The sequence below is a fragment of the Poromitra crassiceps genome (assembly GCF_964638095.1).
Source record: "Poromitra crassiceps genome assembly, chromosome: 10".
NCBI lineage: Eukaryota > Metazoa > Chordata > Actinopteri > Beryciformes > Melamphaidae > Poromitra > Poromitra crassiceps.
The window spans coordinates 5,869,011-5,892,427 of record NC_139631.1 but is presented as its reverse complement, the minus strand read 5'-3'; the positions used below and the strand labels follow the sequence as shown (position 1 = coordinate 5,892,427).

The 23,417-nt window shown below is 42.9% G+C and overlaps 1 protein-coding gene across 4 annotated transcripts in view; it reads left to right on the top strand.

Annotated features, from left to right (window-relative positions):
- Window positions 1–22,888, top strand: part of smarca2 (SWI/SNF related BAF chromatin remodeling complex subunit ATPase 2) — a 45,287-nt gene extending 22,399 nt beyond the window's left edge. For all 4 annotated transcript variants that reach the window (XM_083644351.1, XM_083644350.1, XM_083644349.1 and 1 more), the window contains 18 exons: window positions 933–999; window positions 1,113–1,223; window positions 2,412–2,654; window positions 3,571–3,684; window positions 5,814–5,918; window positions 6,822–6,908; window positions 7,428–7,474; window positions 7,728–7,894; window positions 8,457–8,620; window positions 10,083–10,310; window positions 11,070–11,147; window positions 11,725–11,943; window positions 13,581–13,810; window positions 17,020–17,125; window positions 17,538–17,639; window positions 18,147–18,270; window positions 19,033–19,154; window positions 22,624–22,888. In XM_083644351.1, coding sequence (XP_083500477.1) covers window positions 933–999; window positions 1,113–1,223; window positions 2,412–2,654; window positions 3,571–3,684; window positions 5,814–5,918; window positions 6,822–6,908; window positions 7,428–7,474; window positions 7,728–7,894; window positions 8,457–8,620; window positions 10,083–10,310; window positions 11,070–11,147; window positions 11,725–11,943; window positions 13,581–13,810; window positions 17,020–17,125; window positions 17,538–17,639; window positions 18,147–18,270; window positions 19,033–19,154; window positions 22,624–22,659 — 2,350 coding nt within the window. In that variant the 3' untranslated portion in view covers window positions 22,660–22,888. The remainder of the gene's footprint in view (window positions 1–932; window positions 1,000–1,112; window positions 1,224–2,411; window positions 2,655–3,570; window positions 3,685–5,813; window positions 5,919–6,821; window positions 6,909–7,427; window positions 7,475–7,727; window positions 7,895–8,456; window positions 8,621–10,082; window positions 10,311–11,069; window positions 11,148–11,724; window positions 11,944–13,580; window positions 13,811–17,019; window positions 17,126–17,537; window positions 17,640–18,146; window positions 18,271–19,032; window positions 19,155–22,623) is intronic.
- Window positions 22,889–23,417: the final 529 nt, after the last annotated feature.

Here is a 23,417-nt window from a genome sequence, read left to right as displayed (position 1 = left end):
AACGTGCGTAATGTGAAAAATGCCTGATTAGTTTTTCTTCTTAGTGATCATTTGCATATGCACGGCTTAAAGGATTAGAGTTAATAATAGCTGTGTGGTTGTTTTTCATTCATTCATTCATTCAGTTCTTTTTTATAGACACATGAGAGAACAGCAGTGCCTTATGTCTGTGTTAGAAAGCGTTTTGAGATGCACAATGAACCAGTGTGGAGGGAAACCCTACATCTGTCCCCCTTTTTGCTCATAGTTATGTGTCGGGTAATGAGGGTTAATGGGTGAAGACATTGATCTGTCCGGGGGTCCCGGGTTCCAAGCAAAGCCTTCTCTGAAAACTCTCGCATTATTGGCTGCGGTCGAGATGCCGCTTTACAAGCTTTTTTGACCCCCTCCCTCCCCCCCCCCCCCCCCCCCCCACACACACACACACACACACACCAAATTATACTAGAAATTGAGTGTGCTCAACTGGTGCAGTTGAGCACTCGTGTGTCCAATTAAATTTGTAGGATCTGCATTTTGCTGATGAAGAAATTTGCGTGCAGCCCTTATCCTCTTTGTTTCATTTCATTTCATTTTCATTTATTGAGTTTAAAATTACAGGGACAGTGCACATTAATAAACATTTCTGTAAATGCGCCAGTTTAGCCAGCTTGGCTAATTTTCAACCGTAGTCCCTGGGCAGTAAGGTGGTAAAAACTGCTAAAACAAAAAGTACATTCAAACCGGAACAGCAATACTGTACCTATAGTGCCACATCACATACAATAACATAAAATACATATACAAGAAGGAATAATACATCAAAACATAAATGAAAACATGTCATGTTACACGGTATGGTCACACACTTGATTGTCTCTCAACCAAGATTTTAAGTTGACTTTAAAGGAGCGGTAAATCTCTTATATAAATATATGGATTTCTTCTTCCAGGACCTTGTCCAACTGGGTCTATGAGCTTGACAAGTGGTCGCCCACTGTGGTCAAAATCTCCTACAAGGTAAGAAAGATCCGTTTTGCCCTTTTTCATCCAAGACCTCATTACAAATTCATCCTGTCTCCTTTACTCGAGACAGTGTTTAACTTCTCTTGTCTCTCCGTGTCTTATGAAAGGGCACCCCTGGCCTGCGGCGCGGCCTGGTGCCTCAGCTTCGCAGCGGGAAGTTCAATGTTTTGCTCACTACCTATGAATATGTCATCAAGGACAAGCACATACTGGCAAAGGTGACAGAGATCAAACTCTCTCTCTCTTTCTCTCTCTCTCTCACACACACACACACACACACACACTCTCTCACACACACACACACACACACACACACACACACACACACACACACACACACACCCTCTCACCTGCCCTCTTGACATCTCTCCCTTTACAGATACAAATATTTTGACATTTGAAATTGACAGAATAAGGGAACGTTTTGAAACAACGTAGGCGGCCGCACTGATGCATCAGAAAACAAACTGAATTATTGACAGATTGATTTAGACTGACTCAAATGTATGAACGACTCTGATTTGCTAAACAGACTGGGTTGAACTTTCTGCCCATCAACTGTCTGGACAACAGACAGCTCAGAACAGAGACAAATAAACACAATCGCCTTCTGCGACCACTCCCGCTCTTTGCAGTTTTGCAGTCAAACCATTTGAACTGCAAATTTGACTACAAGTTTGACACAATATCTGAGTATAGACCCTTTTCGCAGCAACCATTTTGAGGTGGTAGGTAAAGCAGGAAGTAAAACAGGTGTAACCAATACCATTAATGATGGTTCCATTCCATTTAGGTGTTCCAGGGCCCTTATCAGTGTTGGCCAAGTTACTTACAAAATGTAATATGCTACATATTACTAGTTACTTTCATTTGAAAGTAATAAGTTACTTTACAATATTGCTGTTTGTGTAGAGTAACTCATTACTTATTACACTACTTTTGCATTACTTTCACCAAAATAACTGCAGCAGTAACAGAATGACATCGCTGCCCCGGAACCATCCCGAAAAAAGAATTTATACCGTCTGAAGTCAGTGTGTAAACCATCCAAAATTCGAAATGTTATCTTTTTCCTTTGTTATTCTCATCTATAGTGGTTATTTGCATAAAAATACCCGATTTGATTAGGAAATGATTATATATTTATTTAATGTGCTTTGATTAAAAAAAAAAAAGAACTCAATTTGTAATTTGTAATCTACAATCTACATCTAATATATTACTTTTGTAATGAGTTACCCCCAACACTGGCCCTCATTAATGTTATTGGTTACACATGCTTTGCTTCCTACTTTACCACCCCCAAAACAGATGCTGTGAAAAGGGCCTATTGCTCACCACCACCATCCCAAACATGTGGAAATACTGTATCAATTAGCCCATTAAATGTTCTTTTCCACACACAGATTCGTTGGAAGTACATGATTGTGGACGAGGGCCACCGCATGAAGAACCACCACTGCAAGCTGACCCAGGTGCTGAACACCCACTACGTAGCCCCCCGCCGCCTGCTGCTCACGGGCACGCCGCTGCAGAACAAGCTGCCTGAGCTGTGGGCGCTGCTCAACTTCCTGCTGCCCACCATCTTCAAGAGCTGCAGCACCTTCGAGCAGTGGTTCAACGCCCCGTTCGCCATGACGGGGGAAAGGGTACGTACGTACCGCAAACTAAAGGATAGCTTGGATTCTTAAAGGGATAGTTCTGATTTTTGGAACCCTTGTCCTATTTTGCTACTTACCAATGGTGATGTTGATTGGCAGATTCCTTCCTCAGCAGCACAATCCATGCTGTTCCTCATAGCTCCAGATAGTTAGCCACAAACCCAATACAAGGTCAATGGAGTCACGCTCCTGTCTGTGCAAGTTGACTGAAGCTCACAGACTACCCAACTATCCCCTTAAGTCAGTGTTTCGTTTGGGTAGTAGAATATTCACATTTTTAGGCATACATCAGACATGGGTGAAATACTTTTTCCAAAGGTTCTTTATGATTGGTTTTAGTTTTGTTTCCAGTACAGTGAGTGCCAGAACCACATAAGAAGAGAGCAAGGCATTTGGTACAGGGTCTGAAATTAACACCCGCCACTCGTCAGATGTGGGTAAATTGTTGGTTGTGGCTGATAAAACGGTCAAGTCAGTCGATAGTTTTTGGATTATTTTAACAAATCATTCTATTTCTGTGGGCACAACACTTCGTTCATCATTGTCAATTTGAAAGAGACAGAGCTGAGTGTTGTGAGACATTCTCAAATTTTCTATCCAGTCTGCAGCTATGAGTCCTGCAGAAAGGTTGTCCCTACCAAATTCTGGCAGTGTGTATGTAGCCAATATTTTCCAGGAATAATTAAATCACCGGGAAAAAAGAGCCAAGAAGCTGTGGACACAGGGAACAACGGTAAACCGTATTCGCCCCAAAATGTCCCCATCATTCAAAAACCCATTTTAAAGCAAACGGGGGAATTTAGGCATACAGGTTCACAGACTGACACACACTGATAATGCGTAATAAGCCTATATATGTTTATTTTATTATTTATTTTATATTATACTTTTTGACTTGTTTCAGGTGGACCTAAATGAGGAGGAGACCATTCTGATCATTCGCCGTTTGCATAAGGTGCTCCGCCCCTTCCTGCTGCGCAGACTGAAGAAAGAGGTGGAGTCTCAGCTGCCAGAGAAGGTGGGACTGAGCCCAAGCACTCGTACTGTCAAGTATGATGCAGCATGGTTGTTTTTGCAGGAAATTGAGTCTTTATTGTTTTGATTGATTGATCTGTTTCCCCAAGTCAGTATTAGGGAATATAAAAATGAATTTATTTTTAGGCACATGCTTTTCATAATGAAACCAGGAAGTACAAACAAATGCAAACTCATTATGAATTTAATTTCTGGCTTTATGGAGATAAATTGAGACTAGAGACCATCTTGCGATGGGACCCCAACTTAAAACGAATGTGGGCCAGGGGCGTAAAGTGGGGGGGCCAATGGCCCCTTCCCTGCTTTCTACCCCCTACTTCCGGCCCCCATGTTCGGATCACACCCATTTTCGAACCCAGCCTTCATTTTGTGATCTGAACTACACACCCGTAAAGTTTTGTAACTGTTATGTAGTTATGACGCTATCACGTTGACAAAATCAAGGTATGCACAGGGTCTTGGAAAGTATTAAATGTTGATAAAGCAATTTAGGGAAAATTAAGGCCCTTAAAAAGTATTACAAGGTCTTAATTGCCATTTGAGAGGTATTCAATTTTGCAGCTATTGTGCTGATTGTGTTAAATGAGCATAATGATGTAGTCTCATATTGATCACAGACACCTGCATTGAATCAAAATCGTGTCGTGGCAGACTTTGTGATATCAGCAAATGTCCAAACAATCGATACAACATTGTATCATGATGAAACTTGTGATTTACACCCCTATCGCCGATGAGACAAAAGTGCCGTTAAGGCATTGAAATATATTGAAATGGTCTTGAAAAGCATCTTAGAAGGTGTTGAATTAAACTTGAGGATTCCTGCGTATACCCTGAAAACGTATCCTCAATCAGACAGACAGATATATAAGCACCTGGCAAAGTACCGTAAATTCCGGACTATAAGGCGCACCGGTGTATAAGCCGCACCTTCAAAGTTGACTATTTTTTTCTTATATAAGCCGCACCGGACTATAAGCCGCGGGTGTTTTAATGGTATTTTTTTTTTTTTTTTTTATTTTTTTTTATTGTGTTTTAATGTTTAATTACCATATGTAATGCTCCCATTTATTAACATTTCAACAAAACAACATAACACAACACCACCTGTGTTGTTATTTACAGTGCACACAGTGTCATACAGTGTCATACAGTGTGGTGAAAAGAGGGCAAGAGAGGAAATTAAAACAGAAGTGGCTTTATAGTTAGAAAGAGTGCTAAAAAAGAGAGTTTTTTTTTTCTTTTCGAAAAAATCCATAGATAAGCCGCACCGTTATATAAGCCGCAGGGGCCAAAAAAGGCCAAAAAACGGGAAAAAAGGTGCGGCTTATAGTCCGGAATTTACGGTACTCAAAATGGCTTCTGTCGTAGTCGACGCTGCAATAGGTGTCTCCAGGAGCACGTTTTGCCTTGATGACACACACACACTCACAAGGTGAAAACAATAGCAGCCACACGCTGTGGCGGCTGGTAATAATAGTGTTTCTTAGTAAGTAAACAAGACTTAATGGGACTGTGCTCACAGACTCTCCATCAGCCTGAGTTCCATCATTCTGAATTGCACCTCTAGTGATTGTTTTAGTAATGTATGTATATCTCTGCCTTTCCATTATCCGTTTTCCATTCCTCTCCTCTTTTATTTCGCTCAGTTGTTTTGTTGTGTTTTCTGTTCTGACTCGTGTCAGAACTAGGGATGCACCGATCCACTTTTTTCTCTTCAGATCCGATTCCGATACCTGAATTTGGATATCTGCCGATACGAATATCTTTCTTGAATATACAGTATAGGCAAACATTTGGCCAATTACATTTGCTTTTTTAATATACCTTGCAAAAAGCAGCCAAAATTAAGAAAATATACAAGGCAAAGAAGGATACTATTATACATGGGCAAATTACGGCCCGTGCTGGAATTGCACCAAAAAAAAAAAACTGATCGGATTTTTTTCTCTCAGTCCGATCCGATCCGTGAATTAGTGCCAATATCGGCACCCGATACCGATATTGGATTGGATCGGCCCCATCCCTACTCAGAACAGCTCGGGCAGCCTCACCAGTGAAATGCTGTCTCGTTGACGCGTTTGTTTTTTTGTGCCATTGCCGTCCGTTCAGGTGGAGTACGTCGTCAAATGTGACATGTCGGCCATCCAGAAGGTTCTGTACCGCCACATGCAGAAAGGCATCCTGCTCACTGACGGCTCAGAGAAAGACAAGAAGGTGAGCACCATAACCCCATCAGCACCGTGGCTTCTTCTCTGTGTGCCTCTCTGACAAACCTCAGCCAGCAGCTTAGATCCCTGTGGCTTTCATATTCACAGACTGTGGCCAAGAAGTACTTTAAAAAGTACTGTGAAAGGAAAAATATGTCAATGTGTTTTCTAACATGATGGGCCTTATCTTAGGCAAGGTGTTATCATTGCTAGTTTCTAGCACTGAAAATCTCCCTTTTTTTCTTTTAATATGGGAGATTGTGAGTGCTAGAAACTAGCAATGGCAACGCCTACGTTGTAAGATAGTTTTATTCGGCTTCAGAACCTAGATTTTGGCCTAAAGCCTCAATTCATTTTTCAGTGCACTTGGGGATGTGGCTGTTCAGGTTTATGACAAGTTGACTTTATTTATGTATATTTATTTATTTGTGTTTTTGTAGCACCGGTAATTTAGGTCATTCCTATGACCTACCTAAAGTATCAAATATTAAAGAATTCCAAAATGTAGTTTCATAGTGGTTACAATATGTTTAAATCAATGTTTCAACAAGGAACTTCAAAGGGTTAATAGCATATTGTTGCATTATTATATTCCTGTATTATCTGTAATAAACTTAAGCTTTCCATACATTTCTAATCCCATCACAGCTCCAAATAAATGTGCTGTACATTCCACTGCAGTGTTTACAATCAATACAAATGTAGACTTAACCCATTGATACCTGATGCAGCATTTGTGTGTATATCCCTCATTTGTGTGTGTATCCCTTTAAGACCGTGAACCGCGTCACGCGTCACGCGATCCATAAGAATGGGGGGAAAAGTCCCTGCGGCGTGGTTACTGTAATGTGTGTTTGGACTACGGGTTGGTGTGTCCTCATTAAGTTTCTTCAATAATGTTCTTCTGTAGGGTAAAGGAGGAGCCAAGACCCTGATGAACACCATCATGCAGCTGAAGAAAATCTGCAACCACCCATACATGTTCCAGCACATTGAGGTGTGAATACTCACACTGGGTACAACACATACAGTTTGATATTGGACTCTACTCCCCCCCCCCCCTCTCTATATATTTCTATGTTCAATGAAAACATTTGATTCTGTAAAGTAAATTCTTTTCTGTGTAAATAACTTTTTTTTTTTTTTTACTTTTTTCTATGTAGATCATTATCTCTACAGAAATAGCCATTATTATTATTATTATTATTATTATTATTTATTTTATTATTTTTATTCCTTAAAATCTTTAGAAGCAGTCTGTTATCATTGTTATACATTTTCAATGCCCAGCCTGAATTTCAACCAAACCTTCTAAATCAGCTGTGTTAGTTCTCAAAACTAGATTGTCCTATGGGTGAATGCAAACATGTTGCTGTCGTACACTTGTTTTAATTTAGTAAGCAAAAGTATATTATAAACAAGAGAACATGGTATTCCCGCAGTCAGTGCCTAATCTGGTTATTATATATATTATTATAGATATTGAGCCTAAGGTTATAATTGCTGTCTGTTGTAGGAGTCTTTTGCGGAGCACCTGGGCTTTTCAAACTGCATGATCAGTGGGTAAGTTCCCACGACAAATCCCTTCTTCCACATGTTTCACACCTCATGGTTGCATTTCCGTCGTCCAGTCTCTTGTCAGTGAGTCAGTGAGTGATAACTCACATTTACAGGCCACCCCCCCTGTAAAAACTTCTTTCAACAAAACATCTGTTTGTCTGTGTCTATCTAGTATCATAAGAAAATCAGAAACTATAATAATCATTATTGCTAATGATCTACTTATGGTACATTATGCCTCATCTCATCCACTCAGGGCCGAGCTGTATCGGGCCTCGGGGAAATTTGAACTTCTGGACCGCATCCTGCCCAAGCTGCAGGTGACCAACCACAGAGTGCTGCTCTTCTGCCAGATGACGACTCTCATGACCATCATGGAGGATTACTTTAGCTACCGCAACTTCTCCTACCTGCGTCTGGACGGTGAGCTCACCTGTCCACTACATTTCACATTAGCAAATAGGCTGATGATTTAATTCATCTGTATGGAGTGCCACAGGAACGGGTACTGAAACCCAGAAGTTAGAAATGTCTGGTTCCCTCTTCTGGAAGTCAATGTGATTTTTATACCGGGGTTTTGGATACAGTAGATGCTTGAAATCAGGTCTGTGGTTAACTAAAGTTAGATCATCTTCACAAATGAACACTTTGTTTTTTTCTAAATTCAAGATTCACTTGTAATAGCCACAGTAAGTAATCAGATTACAAACCAGGAATATGACTTAGTACAAGTAAGCAGCGCAGCAATAGTAGAAGACGAAGCAATATAGAAAAACAATCACAAATTATAAAGTGCAAAATATAAAGACCTTTAAAGTGACATAATGGGGGGGGGGTTGTAGGGGGTGGTGTTCATGTGTGAAGATTCTCTTCTCTGTATACTCAGAGTAGGCTCTGTAGAACAACAGCGAGTCCAAGCAGACTTTTCAGGGTTAATTTGGGAAGTCTCTACAATTCAAGAAGATGATCTGGTTTGATGTTTTAGGAACCACCAAGGCTGACGACCGTGCATTACTGCTGAAGAAGTTCAACGAGAAGGGATCTCAGTACTTCATCTTCCTGCTCAGTACCAGAGCCGGTGGCCTGGGCCTCAACCTGCAGGCGGCGGACACTGTGGTCATTTTTGACAGTGACTGGAACCCCCACCAGGTCGGTCAGTCCCTAGACCTAGGTTGTGTTCCAATAGCCTTAACCCATTGATACCTGATGCAGCATTTGCATGTACATGTATATCCCTCATTTGTGTGTGTATCCCTTTAAGACACGCGGTTCACGGTCTTAAAGGGATACACACACAAATGCTGCATCAGGTATCAATGGGTTAAAGGAGAATGCCGGTGTCATTTAGAGAGAGTTATAGCCTATTTTCGATCTTTTTTCAGTTTTTAAAATACAGATTTTACAGTGTCAAAACTAGCTTGAAATTCATTACTGGCTAACAAAGGCACGGAATAAAAAGACATATGGCCCAATTCCACCGCAGCTAGTAGCGCGGTCCCGCTCCGCTCGACTCGATAAATGGTCTCATCCCACCGGTATAAACCGGCCCAGCCCGGTTTGATTTGAGGCTGAGTCGTGCTACTTTTGGTCCCTGCCTCGTCGGGGTTCTATTCTGCGAACCCGGGTTCATACGGTGACGTGAAAACATTGTAGACGACTGATTGGTCAGGCAGAATCGTGTTTACTCTCTATCCTACTGACTGTCAATGCAGCGCTGCATACCAGTTTAGTGGGCTTACCTTATCTTCTGTTATGCTTTTCCATCGGTCTTTTGTGTTGCTGCCTTCGCCTCTGGTGAAATAAAATCGGCGCGGTGGTTTCAATTGTCCAAAAGTCCGCTGCTCTGAAGCGCTTGTGTAGTTCAGTGCTGCGTCGGCTCCGCTAGGCTGCAGGCGCCTGGTGAAGCCTCGGTCTTGCCTGGTGAGAGGCCGCGGGGGTAGAGGCTTCACTCTAGCGCAACCCCCGTCCCTCGCGCCCGTCCCTCGTGCAGCGCTTGTGAGTTTTGACTAACAACAAAGTGATATCCATTCTCCTGGTCGATTGTCACATTTGCCCATGTACACTGTAACACCCGCCCAACATGCTGTGATGCTATGAGCTGGCTGCTCAGGCCAGGATCAAGGACTGTGGTCATGCCAGCACTGCTCTCTCTCTCTCTCTCTCTCACACACACACACACTGTAGGTCATTTAGAGGCACCAGTATTTCATAAACAGTTTAAAAGTTCTGTGTATGGATTTAATTGTAACGTTATATGTTATAGCCTACTTCGGAAAGCAGAACGTCCATCGGGTTGAAGCAAGTAGAGCCGAGTGGTGACGGGCTGTGCAGGGCTGTAAAATGTGGTGGAATTGAGCCAATAGATGTTACAATAAACTTTGTAAGGCGACATGTTTTTGAGGGATCATAGCTGTCAGGTAAACTGACAGTAAACAGTGTAACGTTATGCAGCGCTGATATCAAAACCCTCAACTCGGGCACAATGAAATTAAGTAGTAATAAAACCTGCTGAAAAGTTAGTAAATGCGCTTGTCGGGTGTTCATTTCAGATTCTTTGTAGATTGAGGCAATAGGAAACGGTCTTCTCACATTTCTCCTTCATTCATTCCAGGACCTTCAGGCTCAGGACCGCGCCCACCGCATCGGTCAGACGAGCGAGGTGCGCGTGCTCCGCCTCTGCACCGTCAACAGTGTGGAGGAGAAGATCCTGGCAGCCGCCAAGTACAAACTGAACGTGGACCAGAAGGTGATCCAGGCCGGCATGTTTGACCAGAAGTCCTCCGGCCACGAGCGCCGCGTCTTCCTGCAGGCCATCCTGCTGCACGAGGAGCAGAACGAGGTCTGGAACGTTTGGAAGAACAGCTTTTAAAACACTATTAGGTGACAGTAAAGGTAATTTAGGATAATGGCTGAGATACATGGGACACGGACACGATCTTCCAAAGACGGGGCAGAGTTGTTGTTTTTTTTTACCTGGTCCACAGACCAGGTAACAAGTGATAATGAATTAAGTAGATCCTTTTAACTACAGGATCATGGATAGACGTGATTTGATCATCAACATCCACAAGGTATGGATAAATATGTGCTATTTATTTATTTGAATCATTTCTAAACAGAATCATTGTACTGGTTTTTTACACAGTTCTATGGAGTTTGAGAGCTTCCGTGGTCCGTGTAGCAGCTTCTCGTGATTATACTGTGTCCCATGTATTTCCACCATAAGAAGATGATGAAGTGATTTTATTATATGAATGTAGGAACTAGGAAGTGGTGGTGGGTACTAGATGTTTTTTTCCCCGTTTGATTTGACTGTGATTGAATTACTGTAGACAGCTCCCTAGATATGATCAGTAAGTCGGCTCTCTAGTCACACTATTAAAACGTTTTATGTAATGCAATCCACCATGCTCTTTAATCGGTATTTGATCAGATCTCTGTGCCGATCTTGGCTGAGTTGGGAAGACTAGTAATCTGCTAGAACAGTTTAAACGGAGACATGAGAGATAATGATCAGTACAGTACGGCAGTCAGCATAATGTTGTGAATATTAATAAGCTTGAGAAGACTTTGCTATTTTTACAACGTGTGACTCTAGGAGGAAGACGAGGTGCCGGATGATGAAACACTGAACCAGATGATAGCCCGCCGGGAAGATGAATTTGAGCTCTACATGGTAAGAAAAGCATTTCAATTGTCTGTTTTTGTTTAAATGAGAACTCCATGACTTTTAAATGCTGGATTAAAACTTTGCAATTACTAGCTGGAAAATAGAAATTTGCCAAAGCAGGCGAGGCTCATAGCTCTTTTTCAGAGAGTCCACTCTGGGACGTGTTTTAACTTTTTTGCATTTTCCAATAACGCCATTCCCGTGTAAAAGGAAGGCACTAACGCTAAAAGAAAGTTTGTCGTTTTATGCAGGGAGCGTTGCCGTGGAAACAGGGCCTGAGTGAATATGCTCAAATGGAAGCAGTTGAAAGCATGATCACGTCTTCATAAAACTCAATACATTTTTGATATTGCTGTTCCTTTCACTTTGGGGGGGGGGGGGGGGGGGGCATACCATTAATTTCATTTGTCAGTGACATTTTCACTGATTACAGATTCACTAGAACAGTGGTCGCCACACTCACCACTTACAAACATGAAAACCATTACAAGCTGAACTTTCAGAACTTTGGCTGTGCTTTACGCCCACTTTACCACCTGCAAGTTTGCCCTAATGTGATTTCCCTGCCGGTGCTCCTCTGCAGCGCATGGACATGGACCGACGGCGCGAGGACGCCAGGAACCCAAAGCGCAAGCCGCGCCTGATGGAGGAGGACGAGCTGCCATCTTGGATCATCAAAGACGACGACGAGGTGGAGCGGCTCACGTACGAGGAGGAGTCGGAGAAGATGTTCGGCCGCGGCTCACGCTGCCGCCGCGACGTGGACTACAGCGACGCGCTGACCGAGAAGCAGTGGCTGCGGGTAAAGTCAGGGTGAACTTTAGAAATCTGTGAATGGTTCCCACAGTAAGGCAAGGCGGAGACCTAGGGGGATGTCTGGGTAGTGTAGAGGTAAAAACACTCCCCTACCACCGCGGAGACCCGGGTTCAATTCCCGGCAGCGGTACTTCCGGCGTGGTCAGACGTTCCTACAGACACAATTGGCTGGAAGCCGGTGGAGTATGAGTCGTGGTTGCTGCACTTAGCGCCTCCTCTGGTCAGTCGGGGTGCCTGTTCGGGGGGAGAAGAACTGGGGAGAATAGTGTGGATCCTCCTGTGCTACATCCTGCAGGTGAAACACCTCGCTGTCAGGTGAACTAGTCAGGCTGTCAGGCGACTGTACATGTATCGGAGAAAGCATGTGCTAGTCTACGGCTCTCCCCAGATCGGCAGAGGGGCTGGAGCAACGACCGGAGACAGCAGGGGGGAAATTGGCCAAGTACAGTTGGGGAGAAAAACCGAGAGAGGGGAGAGTCTTTCAACGGAAATCTGTGCTAGGGTGATATTAGTTATGGCACTCGGTACATGTAGTGCTGGGAGAGCCCGCGTGTCACAAAGGAATCGACAGGAAAACTGCTAACTGACCAACATAATTACCTTTGGCCACCTCTGTAGTGAGGTAGAGTTGCGCCTGGAGGTAGAGTTGTGGCTGGAGGTAGAGTTGGAGGTAGAGTTGTGGCTGGAGGTAGAGTTGGAGGTAGAGTTGCGCCTGGAGGTAGAGTTGGAGGTAGAGTTGTGGCTGGAGGTAGAGTTGGAGGCAGCTGAAGAAATCCTGGTGTCAAGCACCTCTACATGCCCCAGGTTCAAGCTTTTATAATGACAACAGCCGAACAACCACAGAAGAAGACTTTGTTAGCAACAGTTTTGAGCAGTCAGAAAAAGATGAGGGTGAGATGGGAAGGTGTGCTACAGTTCACACCTGGCATCAAGTAGAATGATCTTCAGATTAATGACACACCAGCTGCTATATGCTGACTTTCTTTCCCAGGCATGGGAGCTAAGGCAAAATGTTATGTTCAGAAAATGATGTAATGATTTTGTTTTGCTGATATGGTGAATGTTATGTTATGCTGTGATTTAGTTTTATTACTGCGGCGTTGGCGTATGTTGTACTGTATAATATATCATATGTGTGTCTTGTAAGCCCATGAGGGCTGGGCACTGTCAAGTGCATGACACATTTAATAAAAATCAATCATCATCATCAATCATCATCATCATATAGAGTGTGACAAAGGTGTGCCAAAGGAGAGGACAAGAATAGAACAGAGGTACAGGTGTGATGTGTTAGTCGTGACTCGTGACACACAGCAGGTCTCATTAAGAGATAGCCGGCTTCTTGAAAATTGTATAGGGACCTGTAGGGCGGCCATTTCTGATAAGAACATCCCATGACATGACTACACGAATGACTCATTTCATGACCACACGATCGAGGTCGGTGGAGTTTTCTCTTCCGTACATGTGTACAAAGGTAGTTTCTTGCTGTTAATGGTGTGAGAGAAAAAAAAACACTTAACAGTTTATTGCTGTTTTGCAAAAGTTCCTTCTGTTTGCGAGCGACACGTTTCTCCTCTGTTAACGCTTTCTTCTCGGCTGTGGCCCCGGTTTCTGCTCCAGGCCATTGAAGATGGCAACCTGGAAGAGATGGAGGAGGAGATCCGTCTGAAAAAGCGCAAACGCAAGCGGCGCGTGGACAAGGACTCGTCGAGCAGAGAGGAAGGAAGCAGCTCCAAGAGCAGCAAGAAGAAACGCGGACGGCCGCCTGCTGAGAAGCTCTCGGCCAACCCCCCCAAGCTCACCAAGCAGATGAACACCATCGTGGACACAGTCGTCAACTACAGAGACGGGTAAGGAGAAGGATCTGTTATTATTTTATTTTTATTTTCTCCACGAATCGATGAGTCGTTTGGTCTATAAAATGTCACAAAATTGTGAGAAATGTCGGATCACTTTTTTTCCACAAAGCCCAAGATGACTTCTTCAAATGTCTGCTTCTGTCCATGACCAACAGTCTACAACACAACAATAATCACTTTACTGTCATAGAAGACTAAAGAAAACCGATTGTCAAAATAGTTGGTGATTAATTTTTGTTGATCGACTAATCGCTGTGCTAACGAAGCGTCCCGTGTTAATTTTACTTCCTACTTTCTGCAGGATGAGCATGATGCTAACACAGTGTGGCTGTACAGTCGTTTAGCCGGTGGGATAAATGTGTCTCCCAGTAAACTGATCAAGGATACGTTAACGAAGAAGCTATGGATTTGTTCCCCTTTATTCGGCCTAGCAGAGACACTTTGACTTGACTTTATTGGCCTTTGTTCAATGTGAGGACTTTGTTTTTCCTGGGCCGACTAGAATCTTATAGAAACCTCAGTGTCGGAGCATCCCTCCATGCAATAAGCATTTCATGCTCCATCAAAGTCAATCTCACAAAAGGTTGAAAATGATGGCTGTATAGTAAAGCTTGTCATGTAATGAGTAGGGCTGCCACGATTAGTTGACTAGTCGCGATGACGTCGATTATCAAAATCGTCGCCGACATATTTGGTAATCGACGTCATCGCATGTTTTTTGGGAGCTGAAATAAAATAAAATAAAAATTGTTTTGTTCCCCCGAAGCTGCCGCTGGTTCATTAAAAGATGTATTTTTGAGTCAATTATCATCTTAATTGTCTTTATTTTTAGTTAGCACATGCCTAAAACAACTTCAAGCTAAATTTAGAAGCTGATGATAGCTAAATCAGAGCGATTGAGTAATTGTGCGATAAGCCGCAATTCATGATCCGATTAGTCGACTAATCGTTAAAATAATCGGTGACTAGTCGACTATCAAAATGATCGTTTGTGGGCAGCCCTAGTAATGAGTATGACAACGAGAGGCAGCCTATTGCCACATTACATTTGTCACCACATTGTCCTCGTGTGTTGTCACGCTGTCTCCGGTGCCAAACGGGAGGATGGAGGCTCTGTGCCTCGATGAGCCAGTGGAAAGTAGAATTCTCTCATTTCTTCCTGGTCAGCTGACTTGAAATGCAGGGTAAAAAATTACGAGTTAACCGTTGTTCTTTCATCCCAGAAATCCTTATAAAATGTGTTTTTGTGTGTGTGTGTGTCTGTGTGTGTGTGTGTGTGTGTGTGTGTGTCTGTGTGTGTGTCTGTCTGTGTGTGTACATGTTTATTTTGGTGTCTCTAGGTGTTTCTGCCCATGTGCAAGAGCATCAGTCTGTAATGGATACGTGTGCATTTGTGTTCCTATTGCTCAAGTATGCGCTGGCTGCCTGTTATGACGGAACTTTTTCCAGGAAATCGACTACCTGCCTTTCCAGAAGTCACATTCTTTCCTCTCGCAGTTGATGGTGGTTCTTCCCAGAGCATCTCAATCATAGCGCTGGCGCTCCTCTCACTAAACCAGGCTGGGACACATTTTCTATTTCATTTTCCACTCCAGGACTCGACTCGTGCAGTCCTGGAGGACGCGGTCGTTCTTCCCCATACAGTATATAGGGGCTGCTACAGCTTTGATTGCATACAGCCAAATATATGAATGCAAGGAAAATTCCTATTCAGAGTTGGAGCTACCTACCTAACAGTTTGATGAAGCCTAATCTCCTCTGTGAAGCCAGGGGGCAGTCTGGGCCCTTTGGCTTCTTCCTAAGCACAATTTAAGGGACAATTGTCTACTACCAGATCTCTCTACTAAATCAAACATGGCTGCTGAGATTGCAGCGTTTTCAAATGAGTCACGCACACAGCTGATTGCTTTGAAATCCCCCAATTGTTTGACTGTTTTGCCAGCGCAGGCGAGCGAGCGAGCCATTAGGAGGAGTGCCTCTCCTTCTACGCCTTCATCATCACATCTCCATTCATCCCAGCGTCTTTCACTGAAGCCACCAATTGGATCTGTTCTCAAAGGCCCCTGTTGCCGTGACAACGGGCCGAGGGGCATCATCACACTCCATACATCAAAGTTGGAAAAAAAGCACAGTTCACGTTCAGCACAGTTTCCCAAGTGGATCGAAGAACCTTCAGAACCTGGAGAGATCCTGGAGAGAGGCACCGGGTGATTGTTCAATATCTTGGAAGCAAGCTGAGCTCTTCTATAATTCAAACCTTAGATGGTCCTCTCTGATGGTCAAACAATCCCAATAGCCCACTGCAAACTATTTCTCTATTTCTTGACAGTTTGTCTGTTAGTAGCAGTAGGAGATAATTTAGATAGCACATCTAGTTACAGAAGTCACACAGGATGGTAGAGACTTTGGTCTTGGCACACGAACACCTTGTGGGTGGAAGCAACAGAGCGCTGAGCAGCAGTTGCTAGTGGAGCAGAAGCAGATACACTCATAACAGGCAGCAGCGCTGAGACTCTTACGCTTAACAACCAAGACTCCCGAGTTTAACGTGATGAACCTGAACGCTCGTTTCCCCTCGTTAACCTTTCTATAGAGAGCCAAAGGCACGCCCACTTCCAGGTTAGGCATACAGTACACACCAAGAGATTTCATCCGCCATTTATTTTCCCGTAGACATTTAGTCAAATGCTTTAGTAAAAATAGCTGGATCCTACATCTATTTGCTGCTTCAATGGCCCAATTTCCCCATCATGGGAATCATTAAAGTGTCATGTTATCTTCTATGGAATGTACTGGGACTAGCTTTTCTTGTGCTATACGAGGCTGCTCTTCTGAAGGTTGCTGAGTGCTGACATACTTTCTGTTACTAAACTATTCTCTGCTCAGGAAAGAAGAAGAAAAACGAGGCTTATTTACTTTTATTCTTTGCCATCATTTCTTGAACTAGTTCAGTCCAACAAACAATGATCTGACTGATCAAAAGACTTAATAGGAAAACGACTCAAATATTCTCGAGAGCTCCACTGGAATGAAAGAGGTTTTGCGTGTGATTAAAATATAGCTTGCTACATTCACGAGGGAGCAATTCAACTAATTTAATATTTCACAGAATGTGAAAGCGTTTTGTCCAATTGAACACATCTTAATGAGTTTTGTGGAGAGGTACATCAGTAAGAGACTTGTGTTGTTTTGATGAACAGGTCAGGGAGACAACTGAGCGAGGTCTTTGTGCAGCTGCCGTCCAGGAAGGAGCTCCCAGAGTATTATGAGCTGATCAGGAAACCTGTGGACTTCAAGAAGATCAAGGTACGTTCACCATGATCACCCAGACTGAGGAATATGATGATGATGATGATGATGATGATGATGATTAAGATGAACCTGGATTCCCGCGTGATCTGCACGAGATCACGATCACATGACAAATCCATCTTGCCATGCTCCAATCAGCATAAAGAAGCGGCTACGGGCGGGATTTAGGTGTGACGACACCAAAAAGTGGAAAAAAATAAATAAATCCTGTTCTCATTTAACACACAATTTCTGCAACTTGTACAATGTGTTTTCAAATTCATTTGAATTGTATTCTGATAGAGAAGGGAAAAAAGTTTTGCAGCCTTGCAGGTGAGCGTAGTTGCAGCCGGCTGCCTGTGGGGGCGAGGTGAACATGAGGAGAGTGAGAGTGATCAACGCGCTGCTGTCTCTTCTGTGTCCACAGGAGCGTGTGAGGAGCCATAAGTACAGGACCGTGAGCGACCTGGAGAAGGACGTGATGCTACTCTGTCACAATGCCCAGACCTTCAACCTGGAGGGATCCCAGGTCAGAAACACCCCCCCCCCACACACACACACACACACTGGGACTACTTTTCTCTACTTTTATGTCTGTCCCTGGTCAGAAACACCGAACACAGAAAATTACCTGTAGGTTTTGTTCAGAAATCCAATATTGGACACTCCTCTCTCTAAGCCAATTAATTTGAGAAGCTCATATATTGTGATTTCAACTACAGCATCTGAATTAACTAATTAGTTTCTCGTCTCCGGTTGACGGTCTGCTAATCAGTGGAATATTCTGCTGATTGTTCACACGCACAAAAATGTCACTCGCAGACAAGATTTCCTGCCAACGTCTGCACAACGAAACCATAATTACCCCTAAACTTAAATTAGGGTGAATGAGACACTTGCTTAGCTCTAGTGCAGCTTGAAGTTCTCATCTCCTGTGCTTCTCATTCTTATCTACCAAACCTATTTCTCTTTATTCCCAGCTTTAGCATGTCAGACCAAGCTGTTTCAGCCTGTTTTCTGCCTGTTTCTTTTCCAGATATATGAAGACTCCATTGTGCTTCAGTCTGTGTTCAAGAGCGCCAGGCAGAAGATCGCCAAGGAAGAGGAGAGCGACGAGGACAGTGAGGATGATGACGATGAGGAAGAGTCAGAGGCTGAGGGTAAGAGAAACCCCACCTCTGGTACACACATAGAAATACGCAGTTACACACACACACACACACACACACACACACACACACACACACACACACACACACACACACATGTCGCCTCATTTAAATTCTACACTGTAAAATCCCATTGGGACCAGTGTGGAATACAGCTGCTGTCAATCAAACTATGTGGAGTACAGCTGCTGTCAATCAAACTACAGCAAAGAGGGACATGTAATGGCAACACACACACGTAAACAAGAAAAATAAAAAAAATTAACTGGTCTAAGGCAAAAACAATATTTCTGGCTTCAAGCTGAAACAAGTAAGAAACTTCATCAGAAATATTCAAATTTCTATTTGTGAATCAATATTTTTTTTATTGAATCAATAGCAAAAAAAGAAAGAAAAAGATCATCCAAAGTTTCAAAAGACAAGGCATTCTGTTGACCACCATAAATGCCAAACTTTTTGCTGAAATTGTATATAATTAGTTGTTTTGTTTTATAATAATGGGTACAACAGCTGATATATTAAATTATAGTATATACTGTATTTCAGCTAAACATAAAATCACTATTAAATCCCATGAGCTTTGTCTCCTTAAAAAAAATATGGCAAGTGCTGTGTTGATTTATAGTGGTCACATATGTAGTCGCCCAGTCTCCATAGCCTGCGTCTGGGTGGAAATGTACACAATACCTGGACTTTCTCATGGTGAGACCTGGTTTTAAATCCCTGTGTGTTTGCGCTCTGTGCTCCATGCAGCCAAGTCGATGCGGGTTAAGATCAAGCTGAGCAAAGAGGACAAAGGCAAGAAGAGGCAGAGCCGCGGGAAGGCCAAGCCGGTGGTCAGCGACGACGACAGCGACGACGAGCAGGACGACAATGTAGGTCACCAAGGGGGGGCGTCTTAGCATGTTGTTAGCGTGTTGTTAGCATGTTGTTAGCAACATCTTTCAAGAAAAAATAACTCACACTGACCCCATTGGCCGAGAGAAAGCAAATTCTTCACCTTTAAAGGAACACTCTGCCCATTTTCAACCAGCTTTGTATCATTAGAACATCAGTAGTATATCAGAAAACTGTAAACTGTTTTGAAGTCTGTCATTTAATTTGACAGTTATTGAGTGTTAAAGTGTGGACCAGTGACATCACTGGTCCACACTAACTCAAATTAATAACTCATTAACTCAAATCAACTCTCAATAACTGTCAAACTAGATGCATGATGAATAGTTTGACAGTTATTGAGAGTTGATTTGAGTTAATGAGTTATTAATTTGAGTTAGTGTGGACCAGTGATGTCACTGGTCCACACTTTAACACTCAATAACTGTCAAATGAAATGACAGACTTCAAAACAGTTTACAGTTTTCTGATATACTACTGATGTTCTAATGATACAAAGCTGGTTGAAAATGGGCGGAGTGTTCCTTTAAGCAAAATCCACTCATTTGAATTTGCAGCAGGTCATTTATTTGAATTTAAACTGGCATGAATTTAGGTTTTTCCTGCATACAGGGATTTTTGGTGCCCCCCAACGTAGTTTTATCCACCGCCCCCAAAGGCGTGATATATTTGAGTTCAGGACAACCCTGACTGCATACTAACTCAAAATTTTAATTTTAATGTCTCATTTTAGAGAAATTCAAAGTTAACACTTTCAGTGCCACGGCCCTTGGGCAAAAGGTTGCTTGCTGTGCCACATAGGCCGCAATGCATTTTAAAACAGTCATATAATTTCTTAAATAATTACTATGTAAACACTGAACACGCACAAATAACGATGAGACTCTCTTCTATCACCTGCAAAAAAAAGTTTATTGATCCCATTTTCCGTTCTTTAGTTATGAGCCGGAGAAGATAGCCTGATTGAACGAAAAACATACCTTTTTTTCTACGAGCTGAGATAATGAGCCTTTTGTGAAATTAAACATTTCAAGCACATCTCTGACTCTGAAGCGAATTTTCTGATGTCTGGGTCTGTCTGGGTGAAGTGTATGCTGCTCTGCTGCTCTCCGTGCTCCCCCCCCCCCCCCCCCCCTCAACTGCACACGCCTCCTGGGTGTGTCTTATGTGTCTGGTGGCTCTCAGTCTCTGCTGAGTTTGCTGCGCACACACAGTGAATGGTGCGCGACATTCAGCTTTTTGGTTCCGCGTGTGTTTGTCACGGGCTGGCATGCTTCCAGTTCGGAATAATAATGCTGATTATGTGAATGTGCTGTTTGCAGCGTACATGGAGGTGCTCAGTTGTGACAGCGGATGCTGCTGCTGGGGGCACAGCTGGCGTTGTGCTCGTTTATGGAGGCACGTCGATGCATACGGACGGATGCAATGCGATTTCCTCATTTTCACCAGTGACTATTTCTGTGTGTTTGGCTCCTTTTTCTCTGATCAGGAGAGTGCTGTCGCCACCTAATGGGTTTGTAAAATAGGTTATCGACCTCCAATAGCTACAATATTGTTAGAGGCGACGTAAGAAGCTTAGATCGACACCCCCCCGTCAAAAAAACAATTTGGAGTTATGACGCCATTTGGCGTCGCTGGCACTGTACGGTAAATTTCTAATGACGCCATATGGCGTCGCTGGCACTGAACGTGTTAACATCCCACATTTGTACCTTCAAATGTCTTCCTTTATAAAACTTGGGGTGCTGTAAAAACACATGAGTGCCAGCTAAATGGCCGGACATTAAAACATTTCCAGCCGGCTACTTTCTTACTGTCACAATAACCAATATTACCACACCGTGACAGGCAGTAGCCAAGCCAACCGCAGCGGATGGCGAGCAACCAACCGCCACATTGCCACCGTGCTGTTATTGTGTGTAATTCAGAGGTGTCACTTCGAGAGATGGCCTCTAGTTTCCTGTCTGGGCGGAGTTTGGACCTTCAGGCCAATCACCGTGCTTAAACATGGCACAAAGTGTCCAATCACATCACAGCGCTTCCCACACACAGCGCAGCCCCCTCCCTCTGCTGCGAGCAGAGACCGTAGTTATTGATATGCAAATTGACATGTGACGTCAGTTATCTCCCCCCCCCCTCTTGGCTGGCTACTATTTTCACCCAGCTGGACATTGTATGCACTAGTGGAAAAACCCTGACAATATACAATATACATTACAACATAATAATGGCATAGCAAAATAAAACAATACACTGCACATCATTTCGAGGTTTAATTCAGTTAAAATATTGACATAATTGTAGATCTTTTATAATAAATCTATAGCTGTCTGAGTCCCCTTTTACGTCAGCATTAATAAGATGTCAGCTTTCATAAGGTGTTTCTGTAATATGTGTTGGAACAATGTGTCAGTTTATTGAGAAAAATTTCATCATCAAATTTCAACGTTTTTTTTTGCTCTGCTTCTTGTCGATCAGCTGACACCCTCAGGAAGACATGAAAGGATCCCCCAGGAAATAAGCCCTCAGAAACATGTCATCTTCCAAACTGTTACTGTCACATCCAGGTCTTTATTTAGCTCGTCTTTGTTAAGTACAAGAAGTTAAAGGAGAATTACATTTTTTTACAACCTGGACCTTATTTTCAGCTTAGTTTATGTTCAACTAGTCACCCAGAACAGAAGTCTCTGAAAATGAATGCACTATTAAGCTATGATTGAGCTAGAATGCGCCAATAGGGCATGTGGCAACCGTGCATTTACGTCTTGTAAAAACCTTATTTTTAAGAACTAACGTTCACCTTCCTCAGATTTGTTATGTGTCGTGATTGATGGAAAATCATCGAACTTCCTCCAGTCTGAAGCATTTTTTTCTTTGGACAAATTTGAATGGGCTAAAGTACAGACTGTGTCTGGAGCATTCAAAGATTGTGGAAGAGATAGACTGGCTTGAGAGACTAGATGGAAACAATTTTACTATTATTATGTAAAAAAAAAAAAAAAAGGGTCTGGTCTGGTCTACACCGGGGGACTTTTATTTTGACAGCGTAGTCCTCTGTACTGGGGGACTTTTATTGTGACAGCGTAGTCCTCTGTACTGGGGGACTTTTATTGTGACAGCGTAGTCCTCTGTACTGGGAGAATAATACATGATGGAGGAGGCTCTGGCCCGTATGAGATCATTTGGTCCTGGACCCGGGAAACATGTCCACCTGCAACCACCTCTGTCTGATCCTGTTGAAGATAAACCTTCATCACACTGTTGTTGTGTTCTCTCTCTCTCTCTCTCTCTCTCTCTCTCTCTCTCTCTCTCGTATGTGTGTGTGTGTATGTGTGTGTCTGTCTCTCTCTCTCTCTCTCTCTCTCTCTCTCTCTCTCTCTATCGTATGTGTGTGTGTGTGTGTGTGTGTGTGTGTGTCTCTCTCTCTCTCTCTCTCTCTCTCTGCAGGATCAGTCAGATAGGAGCAAGAGCGATGATGACTGAGGACGGGGAAGAGAGGATATGAGATGTTTTATAGCACTTCTCAAAAAGGACTGTATCTTCTATTACTCTGTTGTTCAGGTTCATGTGGTTTTTATTCAGATCCCCCCTCACCCCCCCTCCTTTTGGCTGTCTGTAGTGCATATTGTATGGGCCTCCCCTACCAGCTTGTTAATGTATTAGCAATGAGAGGAGAAGCTCCAGCAATACCGATCTGTGTACATCCCAGATTCGAGGAATCTTTTTTATAGTATATTTTTTAACTCTATGCTTAAAAAAAAAAAAAAAAAAAAAATGTATGGGAACTATTGGTCATGGTATACCAGCGGTTGCATACAGTATTTATAATTGCTTGCTCGCACTCTTACAAAATGAACAATGAAAATCCAAATTGAAATAATTTGTTCTAGAAACAAAAAATATAAACCGAGGAGGACCTTCCCGATGAATTTGAATTGAATAGTTGTAAATTGTTTGCAGCTTTTACAAAGCACGTCCAACTCAACTTGACCAGACAGACAGTGCCATATGTTGGAACGTGGAGAAATAACAATGCGACAGAAACATAACAGTATGTATGTATACAGTATATCTCTTACAGCCAATAAGACAATCTCAGTCAATGTCTTGACGACCTATACAGATTAATTTGACATGGCCCTAATCGCTTTATGCTTTTACTGTATTTTTCTTACTTTTTTAAGAATGTTGTAACCTGCATTATAGAGGCGGCACATGATTTAAATAAGTCCATGTATGTA